General features: G+C 47.3%; 1 protein-coding gene across 1 annotated transcript in view; it reads right to left on the reverse strand.

The window, feature by feature from the left end:
* adamts17 (ADAM metallopeptidase with thrombospondin type 1 motif, 17) overlaps positions 1–12500 on the reverse strand; it is a 125968-nt gene that overhangs the window by 15753 nt on the left and 97715 nt on the right. The window contains exons 11-14 of the mRNA XM_084154121.1: positions 9681–9782; positions 9109–9254; positions 8731–8900; positions 2460–2587 (exon numbers count right to left, since the gene is read on the reverse strand). Of these exons, the coding sequence (XP_084010247.1) occupies positions 2460–2587; positions 8731–8900; positions 9109–9254; positions 9681–9782 (546 nt within the window). The remainder of the gene's footprint in view (positions 1–2459; positions 2588–8730; positions 8901–9108; positions 9255–9680; positions 9783–12500) is intronic.

Below are 12500 nucleotides of genomic sequence, written 5' to 3' on the forward strand. Positions count from 1 at the left end.
TAACAAGAAGTAACCGGGTCAGACCCGGTGTTATTATTCAAAGGGATGGTCTGCACGCCTTAGTGTTGAGTTTGAGTATTATACAATTATTTTAACAGTGTGGAGATATTTCAGGAGGTATGGGGGCTCAGGGGGCTGTCTGTACGGCTGGAGAGGAGGGGTTGGATGTATGGTTGGAATGTGGTGCTGAAGGGTGTATTGTATTATACTGTGTAATGTGGTGCTGGAGGGTGTTTTGTATTATACTGTGTAATGTGGTGCTGGATGGTGTATTGTATTATACTGTGTAATGTGGTGCTGGACGGTGTATTGTATTATACTGTGTAATGTGGTGCTGGAGGGTGTTTTGTATTATACTGTGTAATGTGGTGCTAGACGGTGTTTTGTATTATACTGTGTAATGTGGTGCTGGAGGGTGTATTGTATTATACTGTGTAATGTGGTGCTGGACGGTGTATTGTATTATACTGTGTAATGTGGTGCTGGAGGGTGTATTGTATTATACTGTGTAATGTGGTGCTGGAGGGTGTATTGTATTATACTGTGTAATGTGGTGCTGGACGGTGTATTGTATTGTAATGTGTAATGTGGTGCTGGAGGGTGTATTGTATTATACTGTGTAATGTGGTGCTAGACGGTGTATTGTATTATACTGTGTAATGTGGTGCTGGAGGGTGTATTGTATTATACTGTGTAATGTGGTGCTGGACAGTGTATTATATTGTAATGTGTAATGTGGTTGTGCGGAGGTAGTGGTGGCACGTCATGCATTATTAGGGGGGGTTGTGGTGTTTTTAGTGTAATGAGGATGGCTCATTAAAGTATGACAAAAAGTTGAAAGTCTCTCTCTCTCGCTCTCTCTCTGTGTTTATTTATTTGTTAATGCTGGCCGCCAGAACACTGAGGAGAAATCCCCTCTCACTGGCCAATGAAAAGAGAGAGGATAAATCCAGGAAATACAAAATATGGATACAATTATTGACACAGACACACAGACTTGTATGTGTGTGTGTGTGTGTGTAAGTCAGAGCGAGAGAGTGTGTGTGTGTAAGAGAGAGAGTGTTTGTGTGTATGTGTGTGTGTGTGTAGAGGGAAGCATGACACATAATGTCTCCCATGTGTAGGGAACCAAATGCTGGCTCAGCAGATGACCAGTATCTATTGACAACAGCTGGCTACTCCTTCTGAAACTATGCTACACACACACACACACACACACACACACACACACACGTTTATCCACCACTGAGCCTGTGGCTATGAATCCCAAGAATGGGACAGGAAAATGGCCAAGATGAGGTGAGAATCCCCTCTTACAGTGTAAAGCAGGTTAACAGACTAGTTTATCATTTCAATCTGTCAATTTTATTATAATGATTACCATCTTATTTCCTTTGTCTCTCATACCTACTTTATTTTCTTTAGACAATATCTTCTCATCTGAAAACTCCCTCCCTTCCTCTATCCTCTACATCCTGTCCTCCATGTCTGTCTATCTTCTATCGGCTGTCCCAGCGCTTAGCTGTTAATACAACTAACCTGACAGAAACAGGAAGTGGTACTATGACCCCAGTTACCTCCCAGACAATTAAATCTCTGCCTTCGCAGGCCTGAGAGAGAAAGAGAGAGAGAGAGATAGAGATAGAGAGAAAGCAAGAGAGAGAGAGAGAGAGAGAGAGAGTCGGGTGAGAGACAGAAAAGGAGAGAGTGTGAGAACACAAGAGGGAGCTCAGGACAGAGAGAGAGGGAGTAAGAGAGAGATGGAGAGAGACGGGGGAGATCAGGACACAGATAAACCAAGACACAATTAAATCCACCAGCACAAAGAGAAAACCCTTCTCCAGTGACCGACAGAGAGAAAACCCAACTCCAGTGACTGACAGAGAGAAAACCCTACTCCAGTGACTGACAGAGAGAAAACCCTACTCCAGTGACTGACAGAGAGAAAACCCAATTCCAGGGACCGACAGAGAGAAAACCCAACTCCAGGGACCGACAGAGAGAAAACCCTACTCCAGTGACCGACAGAGAGAAAACCTTTCTCCAGTGACCTACAGAGACCTTCTCCAGTGACCTGCTGACACTGACAGGTCCCATCATTTCTCTCTAACAGGGATTCTGTCACAGGGCAGAGGGAGTGCAGCAGGGCAGTAGAGGAAGGCCAATGGTAGGAGGAGCAGCCAGAAACATTGCACCACTCATAGCCAATTGCCATCTGCACTTCTAAGGAAATGAGAGGCGTGGACACAGAATATTGCTGCTCCCCAGTGCTTAATGGCTACAGGAATTTCTTATCATTTCTTTGTCTTAGTATTCTTTTAGCCCAGCACCAGGATTCTCATGTGTGGGAAGTGCATAACACATTATTTTTCTTCATCAACACACAAGTCTGCCTTGTGTGTGTGAGAGCGTGCATCTGCGTGCATTGAGTTTGCGTGTGTGTGTGTGTGTGTGTGTACCTGACACCTGCCGTTGACACACAGGTCCGACTCGTAGGGTCCACAGGGTGTTCCGTCCATCACTCTCTCTGCCACCAGGATGGGGGCATCTCTCCCCACGGGGGAACAGAACAGGGCACACGGCTTCTCTATAGAGAGAACACACAGGGGGTTAATAGCCTAGCGGTTAGAGAGGCGAGCCATCGATACAGAAACAGAAAGACCTTATTTACATAAGTATTCAGACACTCTGCTATGAGACTTCGAAATTGAGCTCGTGCATCCTGTTTCCATTGATCATCCTTGAGATGTTTCTACAACTTGATTGGAGTCCACCTGTGGTAAATTAAATTCATTGGACATGATTTGGAACGGAACACACCCGTCTATATAAGGTCCCACAGTTGACAGTGCATATCAGAGCAAAAACCAAGCCATGAGGTCGAAGGAATTGTCCGTAGAGCTCCGAGACAGGATTGTGTCGAGGCACAGATCTGGGGAAGGGTACCAAAAAATGTCTGCAGCATTGAAGGTCCCCAAGAACACAGTGGCCTCCATCATTCTTAAATGGAAGAGTTGTAACCACCAAGACTCTTCCGAGAGCTGGCCGCCTGGCCAAACTGAGCAATCAGGGGAGAAAGGCCTTGGTCAGAGAGGTGACCAAGAATCCGATGGTCACTCTAACAGAGCTCCAGAGTTCCTCTGTGGAGATGGGAGAACCTTCCAGAAGGACTCCACCATTCAGGCCTTTATGGTAGAGTGGCCAGACGGAAGCCACTCCTCAGTAAAAGGCACATGACAGCCCGCTTGGAGATTGCCAAAAGGCACCTAAAGGACTCTCAGACCATGAGAAACAAGATTCTCTGGTCTGATGAAACCAAGATTGAAGTCTTTGGCCTGAATGCCAAGCATCACATCTGGAGGAAACCAGGCACCGTTCACCACCTGGCCAATACCATCCCTACGGTGAAGCATGGTGGTGGCAGCATAATGCTGTGGGGAGGTTTTTCAGCGGCAGGGACTGGGAGAATAGTCAGGATCAAGGGAAAGATGAACAGAGCAAAGTACAGAGAGATCCTTGATGAAAACCTGCTCCAGAGCGCTCAGGACTTCAGACTGGGGTGAAGGTTCACCTTCCAACAGGACAATGACCCTAAGCCCACAGCCAAGACAACGCAGGAGTGGCTTCGGGACAAGTCTCTGAATGTCCTTGAGTGGCTCAGCCAGAGCCCGGACTTGAACCCGATCAAACATTTCTGGAGACACCTGAAAATAGCTGTGCAGTGACACTCCCCATCCAACCTGACAGAGCTTGAGAGGATCTGCAGAGAAGAATGGGAGAAACTCCCCAAATACAGGGGTGCCACACTTGTAGCGTCATACCCAAGAAGTTTCAAGGCTGTAATCGCTGCCAAAGTTGCTTCAACAAGTAAAGGGTCTGAATACTTATGTAAAGGGTCTGAATACTTATGTAAATGTGATTTTTCCGTTTCTTATTTGTAATAAATTAGCAAAAAATATCTAAAAACGTGTTTTTGCTTTGTCATTCTGGGGTATTATGTGTAGATTGATGAGGGATTTTTTTTTTTTACATCAATTTTAGAATAAGGCTGTAACGTAACAAAATGTGGCAAAAGTGAAGGGGTCTGAATCATCAAATGTACACTAATTGACCTCTAAAAAGACTACATCATGTACGTCGACATGTGATGTTTTTAGACATTTTTGGACAAAGGCCACATTTTCTTTAAAAAATGTGTGAGATCATTTAGCTGCAGCAGGTGGTGTTGCTACATACTGTACGTTTTTAGTGGATGACCAGTCACCCTTTAAAATAATATTCCCCAAATAACCCACCACAAATAACCCACCACAAATAACCCACAACAAATAACCCACAACAAATCTGTGAAGTAGAGCTCGTTAGGAGCTCATGTATCAAGTGTCTCCGTGTAGGAGTGCTGATCTAGGATCAGGTCCGCCCTGTCCATGTAATCTTATTCACTGTGATCTAAAAGGCAAAACAAATCCTAAAATCAGCACTACTGAGACTCTTGATACGTTCCGTTCCAGGAGGTGCTGTCCACCATCACCGTTTCCCTGGTGTTTAGGAAGAGGTTTACGGTCCACCATCACCATTTCCCTGGTGTTTAGGAAGAGGTTTACGGTCCACCATCACCGTTTCCCTGGTGTTTAGGAAGAGGTTTACGGTCCACCATCACCATTTCCCTGGTGTTTAGGAAGAGGTTTACGGTCCACCATCACCATTTCCCTGGTGTTTAGGAAGAGGTTTACGGTCCACCATCACCATTTCCCTGGTGTTTAGGAAAAGGTTTGCTGACAACCCCCCACAGAGCTATCCTCTGATTGACTTCCCTGATAGGTTGTGGTGATGATGTGTGAAAACTGGACAACATCTTTCCTTCTCTCATTTTCTCCCTCCCCCTCTCATTTTCTCCCTCCCTCTTTCATTTTCTCCTTCTTTCGATTCATTTTCTGAGACACAGGCTCAATTGCTCTAAAAAGTGTTATTTGATAGAGGTTTCCAAGGTAGTGAGAGCGTGTTGGTGTCTCTGTCTGTGTGTGTGTGTGTGTGTGTGTGTGTGTGTGTGTGTGTGTGTGTGTGTGTGTGTGTGTGCGTGCATGTGTGACGGACAGCAAGAGAGAGGGAAAGACAGGTAGACAGACAGACACACACACACACACACACACACACACACACACACACACACACACACACACACACACAGAGAGAGAAAGAGAGACTAGTAGAGAGCGAGGGAATGTAGCAGAGTGAAAACTGAAAAGATGTACAGTTGAAGTTGGAAGTTTACATACACCTTAGCCAAATACATTTAAACTCAGTTTTTCACAATTCCTGACATTTAATCCTAGTAAAAATTCCCTGTCTTAGGTCAGTTAGGATCACCACTTTTATTTTAAGAATGTGAAATGTCAGAATAATAGTAGAGAGAATGATTTATTTCAGCTTTTATTTCTTTCATCACATTCCCAGTGGATCAGAAGTTTACATAAACTCAATTAGTATTTGGTAGCATTGCCTTTAAATTGTTTAACTTGGGTGAAACGTTTCGGGTAGCCTTCCACAAGCTTCCCACAATAAGTTTGGTGAATTTTGGCCCATTCAACCTGACAGAGCTGGTGTAACTGAGTCAGGTTTGTAGGCCTCCTTGCTCACACACGCTTTTTCAGTTCTGACCACAGATCTTCTATAGGATTGAGGTCAGGGCTTTGTGATGGCCACTCCAATACCTTGACTTTGTTGTCCTTAAGCCATTTTGCCACAACTTTGGAAGTATGCTTGGGGTCATTGTCCATTTGGAAGACCCATTTGTGACCAAGCTTGAACTTCCTGACTGATGTCTTGAGATGTTGCTTCAATATATCCACATCATTTTCCTTCCACATGATGCAATCTATTTTGTGAAGAGCACCAGTCCCACCTGCAGCAAAGCACCCCCACAGTATGATGCTGCCACCCCCGCGCTTCACGGTTGGGATGGTGTGCAAGCCACCCCCTTTTTCCTCCAAACATAACAATGGTCATTATGGCCAAACAGTTCTATTTTTGTTTCATCAGACCAGAGGACATTTCTCCAAAAAGTACAATCTTTGTCCCCATGTGCAGTTGCAAACCGTAGTCTGGCTATTTTATGGCGGTTTTGGAGCAGTGGCTTCTTCCTTGCTGAGCGGCCTTTCAGGTTATGTCGATATAGGACTCGTTTTACTGTGGATATAGATACTTTTGTACCTGTTTCCTCCAGCATCTTCACAAGGTCCTTTGCTGTTGTTCTGGGATTTAATTGCACTTTTCGCACCAAAGTACGTTCATCTCTAGGAGACAGAACGCGTGTCCTTCCTGAGCGGTATGACGGCTGCGTGGTCCCATGGTGTTTATACTTGCGTACTATTGTTTGTATAGATGAACGTGGTACCTTCAGGCGTTTGGAAATTGCTCCCAATGATGAACCAGACTTGTGGAGGTCTACAATTTTATTTCTGAGGTCTTAGCTGATTTCTTTTCATTTTCCCATGATGTCAAGCAAAGAGGCACTGAAATACATCCACAGGTACACTTCCAATTGACTCAAATTATGTCAATTAGCCTATCAGAAGCTTCTAAAGCCATGACATCATTTTCTGGAATTTTCCAAGCTGTTTAAAGGCACAGTCAACTTAGTGTATGTAAACTTCTGACCCACTGGAATTGTGATACAGTGAATTATAAGTGAAATAATCTGTCTGTAAACAATTGTTGGAAAAATTACTTGTGTCATGCACAAAGTAGATGTCCTAACCGACATGCCATTACTATAGTTTGTTAACAAGACATTTGTGGAGTTGTTGAAAAACAAGTTTTTTTTATGACTCCAACCTAAGTGTATGTAAACGTCCGACTTCAACTGTAAATGGAAGACTGTCTAAGATGCAAATACCTCAGAGCTATTTTCATGGGATGAATTTGAAATACCTACAGATTTGCAGTGGTGTGTATTTATGGGTGCCAAGGGAAGCCAGGCTTTCCCCAAATAATTTCCAAGACAAACATAATTGTGAAAAAATCTTTAGTCTCACTGTGTTTCATACATTTGCTTTTTTTTCTGGATTGATTTCCCTGGTGATTTACCCACGCACCGCTACTGCAGATCTGCTATCTTAATTTGTCGCAGAGAATTTTCCAAATTGTAGTGTATTCAAGATTTGAAAAGGCTTCTAAGGTTTGTAACTTCCACCTTAAAATGTCAGACTTGATGTGCCATAATGAGAAAAAAACGTATACAAAAATGTCCAATAATTATAATCCACGTAATAATTCCCATTTCATGTTGCTGCTGGATTTTCTTCCTACTGTGAGAAGCAGGGTCAAATTAAGATAGCACATCTGTAAATGTTGAACTGACTGAACTGTAAATGTTGCTGATCTCAGTTCAGATTAGGAAGTGTACAAAATAAACTGAACTGAACTGATCCTACTGGGATGGGATAGGAAGGAAGGAGAAAGGAAAGAAGGGAGGGAGGGAGGGAGGGTAGGGAGGGAGGAAGGGAGGGAGGGCGGGAAAGAAGGGAGGGAGGGAGGGAGGGAGGGAGGGAGGGAGGGAGGGAGGGAGGGAGGGAGGGAGGGAGGGAGGGAGGGAAAGAAGTGAGGCAGGGAAAGAGGGGGAGGAAAGAGGGAAGGAGGCCATTTTACAGCTCTCAAATAAACACCTGCTGGATGAACAGAACCCTCAGTTCATAAACACATGAAGACATTTTGTCAAACAGCTGTAACAATCTTACACCACTGACAATACATCTTAACAACACACTGATCAAAGGCCTCACACAGAGTGATATCGACACGGGTCGTAAACAGCGGTTTGTGTAATGTGGTTATAACCTCTTCTTGTACAGGATGGTTCTCACCAGGGTCATGTTCATTAGGCACCAAACGGAATAAAAACGGACTGAAACAGGGAGGGACTACCTGGGCCAATGAGAAACATTAATTTTCCCTTTTCCGTTGCAAACCGTTTTAAAACGCTGCATGCACATGACCTTGATCAGACAGATTTGGCAAGAGTGGTCTGTGAGGAAATTTGATGACTGGGAAAAAAAACATGAACAGACATCAATCTAGCTGCCACTCAATCAAAGCTGCTGGGAACTCAAATGTGGACGCTTCCCAAATGGCACCCTGTTGCCTTTATAGTGCTTAACTTTGACCAGGGGCCAAAGAGCTATATAGGGAAAAGGGTGTCATTTGGGAAGCATGCGCTAATGACAAGGAAAATGTACTATTTGCCAAAGAATATTGAACCGCTAGAAGTCAATGGGGCCAGCCTGAGTGGCAGTCTGTTTCTGTGTTAGCCAGATGATTGTTGTCATGGCAATGCAAAGTAAACACGTTTGCCAAAGCAATGACAAAGATACAGTACTCAGTAACCCATTGTGGTACACTAAGATAAGATCAACAGGTTTAGGGTTACAATTAGAATTAGGGTTAGGGGTTAGAGTTAGGTTTAGGGGTTTGGGGTTAAGGTTAGGGTTAATGGTTAAGGTTATGGTTAAGGGTTAAGGTTAGGGTTAGGTTTAAAGTAAGCGGTTAGGGAAAATAGGATTTGGAATGGGAATAAATTGTTTGATCCCCACAAGGATAGTAAAACAAACGTGTGTGTGTGTGCGTGTGTGTGATGCATACATGTACGTGTGTGTGTGTATATGTACATGTGTTTGTGTGTGTGTGTGTGTGTTTGCATGCCTTCTGCATCTCCAGAACATTTCTTCCTCTTACCATCATTATTGACTGCGGTCCATATACTGTTCTTCTTCTTGCCGGCCTGGCGGTCATGGGAGAGACACTGCAGCTCTCTGAAGCTGGGTGTTCCTTTAGGGCAGGGAGGACCTTCACACACTTTATGTTCCACACTGGCCTTCTGACAGTTACTACCACCGGGACCTGGCCTAGAGACACAACCAGTATTAAAACACACTGAGACACATGGACACGTGGTACGCACACACACACCCACACACACACACACGCACCCACACACACACACACACACGCACCCACACACACACGCACCCACACACACACACACACGCACCCACACACACACACACACACGCACACACCCACACACCCACACACACAAAGCGGATGACTTACGGTGGGTTGTCACATTTCCTCTGTCTGAACTGAGCTCCGGTGCCACAGGTCCTACTGCACTGGCTCCACTGACTCCAGATGCTCCAGTCCCCATCCACATGCTGTGGGATGGGGGACTTACCCACACACTCCCCTGCCCGGCACCACTGACACACACACACACGAGAGAGAGAGAGAGAGAGAGAGAGAGAGAGAGAGAGAGAGAGAGAGAGAGAGAGAGAGAGAGAGAGAGAGAGAGAGAGAGAGAGAGAGAGAGAGAGAGAGAGAGAGAGAGAGAGAGAGAGAGAGAGGAACACAAGTTAATACCACAGGTAATGGACCAACTAGGACCAACTAGGACCATTGCCATATAATGCCCAAAAAGTAAATTCCATTGTCAAAAAACTGTATTGACTTTGGCTAGTCCTTCCCTGCTGACAAAGAGTTGAACACATACACACACACACACACCTTGTCAGAGTTTAACACATACACACACACACCTTGTCAGAGTTCAACACATACACACACACACACACACACACACACCTTGTCAGAGTTGAACACATACACACATACACACACACACACACCTTGTCAGCTCCACACTCTGTGCCATCCAGAGGAGGGTCCAGCTTAGTCTTACAGGATTTGTCTCCTTCCACCAAACACCACAGGCCTGCGCACATCAGGTGCTGAAACACACACACACAAACCACATACACACACACACACACACACAAACACACACATTAACTGCTGAAAAACACACCGCAATGAAGCCTGTGTCACTAAAACCCGTCCTTGCAAAACAACAACCACTTGGTCTTTCAAAAGAGCAAATATGATTGTCGGATATAGTTCAAATAACAGCCTTTATAAGAAAAGACATATGTTTAGTATCTGACACAGGGCATGCAGTATGTTTATGACAGGAGTAGACATAGTCCAACAGCGGAGAGATTCAGGCCATAACAGTAAACCCTGTGTCCCTGGAATCTCTGGCATCTTTACAGAGAAGACAAAGAGAGAGAAAGTAGAAAGGGTATACTGAAGTATGTCATGCAGTTACATGACTTCAGTTCAAGTATGCCTGCAGTTCTTTTTCCAGCCCTGAGGGTCCTCCTTGTAACTGTGAGTTGATGTGCACTTGGACTGCCATCAAACATAGTCCGACGACGAGTGTGTATTTGTGTGTGTGTGTGTTTAGGTCTGCCTGCCTGCCTGTCTGCCTGCCTGCCTGCCTGCCTGCCTGCCTGCCTGCCTGTCTGTCTGTCTGTCTGTCTGCCTGCCTGCCTGCCTGCCTGCCTGCCTGCCTGCCTGCCTGCCTGCCTGCCTGCCTGCTCGCCCGCCCGCCTGTCTGTCTGCCTGCCTGTCTGCCTGTCTGTATGTCTGCCTGCCTGTCTGTCTGCCTGCCTGCCTGCCTGCCTGCCTGCCTGCCTGTCTGCCTGTCTGTATGTCTATCTGCCTGTCTGTATGTCTGTCTGTGTGTATGTCTGTCTGTGCACTCTTAGAGAAAGGGTTCCATAGGAGAACCCTTTTTGGTTCCAGGTAGAATGCTTTTGGGTTCCATGTAGAACCCTCTGTAGAAAAGGTACTACATGCAGCCCAAAAGGGTTATACCAGGAACCAAAAGGATTCTACCTGCAACCAAAATGGGCTCTTCAAAGGGATCTCCTATGGGGACAGCCGAAGAACCCTTTAAGGTTCTAGATAGCGCCTTTTTTTCTAAGAGTGTGTATTTATCCTCTTCCATAAAACTGTAGCAGGAACAACAGGCAGATCTAGAGATGTACTACACTCATAGCTTCCTGAGTATATGTATAATACTGTCACACCCTGGCTCTGGGACTCTATATGTTGAGCCAGGGTGTGTTCATTCTATGTGTTCATTTTCTATGTTGGGTGTTCTAGGTTGTGTATTCTATGTTGGCCAGAGTGGCTCCCAATCAGAGGCAACGAGTGTCAGCTGTTGTGGGTTGTCTCTGATTGGGAGCCATATTTAAACTGTATGTTTTCCCTTGGGTGTTGTGGGTTTTTGTTCCGTGTCGGTGTTTGTTCACCGTGGACTTCACGAGTCGTGTTTTGTTTGGTAAACTTTAATTATTAAAGTCATGTTTGTTTCACACGCTGCGCCTTGGTCTACTCACTCCTACGACGATCGTGACAGAAAAACCCACCATAAAAGGACCAAGCAGCGTGTCCAGGAGCAGGCAGACTGGACATGGGAGGAAGCGCCAGGAAAGGAGATGGAGAGGCTGGCGATGGCCCAGGTGGGCAAATCGTGGTCCTGGGAGGACATGCTCGGGGGCAAGGGACCTTGGGGTAGGATCAAGGCCCTGGCGAGAGAGGAGCAGCGGCGTCAGCAGTGCCATCGTCGGACGGACGAGAGGCACCCCCAAGAATTGTTTAGGGGGGGGAACACGGCATGGGCGACTGGGCAGCAGGAGGCTGCCACAGGGCGAAATAGGAGACGAGGAGAGAAGGCCACCGGGTTACGGGAGCCATTGGCGAGAGGAGGGAAGGAAGTTGTAGAGGCACCGTGAGAGGTACTGAGGTGTATTGCCAGTCCGGTCCGGCCCGTTCCTGATCCCCGTTTAAAGCCAGTGGTGTGTGTTCCCAGTACGGTCCGGCCTGTTCCTGCTCCACGCACCAAGCCTACGGTGTGCGTCGCCAGCCCAGTCCGGCCTGTCCCTGCTCCACGCACCAAGCTTACGGTGTGCGTCGACAGCCCGGCCCGGCCTGTTCCTGCTCCACGCACCAAGCCTACGGTGTGCGTCGCCAGTCCAGCCCGGCCTGTCCCTGCTCCACGCACCAAGCCTACGGTGTGCGTCGACAGCCCAGCCCGGCCTGTTCCTGCTCCACGCACCAAGCCTACGGTGTGCGTCGCCAGCCCAGCCTGGCCTGTCCCTGCTCCACGCACCAAGCCTACGGTGTGCGTCGCCAGCCCAGCCCGGCCTGTCCCTGCTCCACGCACCAAGCCTACGGTGTGCGTCGCCAGCCCAGCCCGGCCTGTCCCTGCTCCACGCACCAAGCCTACGGTGTGCGTCGCCAGCCCAGCCCAGCCTGTTCCTGCTCCACGCACCAAGCCTACGGTGTGCGTCGTCAGCCCTGTCCGGCCTGTCCCTGCTCCACGCACCAAGCCTACGGTGTGCGTCGCCAGCCCAGCCCGGCCTGTCCCTGCTCCACGCACCAAGCCTACGGTGTGCGTCGTCAGCCCTGTCCGGCCTGTCCCTGCTCCACGCACCAAGCCTACGGTGTGCGTCGCCAGCCCAGCCCGGCCTGTCCCTGCTCCACGCACTAAGCCTACGGTGTGCGTCGTCAGCCTGGTCCAGCCCGTTCCTGCCACTCGCACCAAGCCAGGGGTGCGAGTCGTCAGCCTGGTCCAGCCCGTTCCTGCCACTCGCACCAAG

This window comes from Coregonus lavaretus (genome assembly GCF_964263955.1).
Source record: "Coregonus lavaretus genome assembly, chromosome: 37".
Classification (NCBI taxonomy): Eukaryota; Metazoa; Chordata; class Actinopteri; order Salmoniformes; family Salmonidae; genus Coregonus; species Coregonus lavaretus.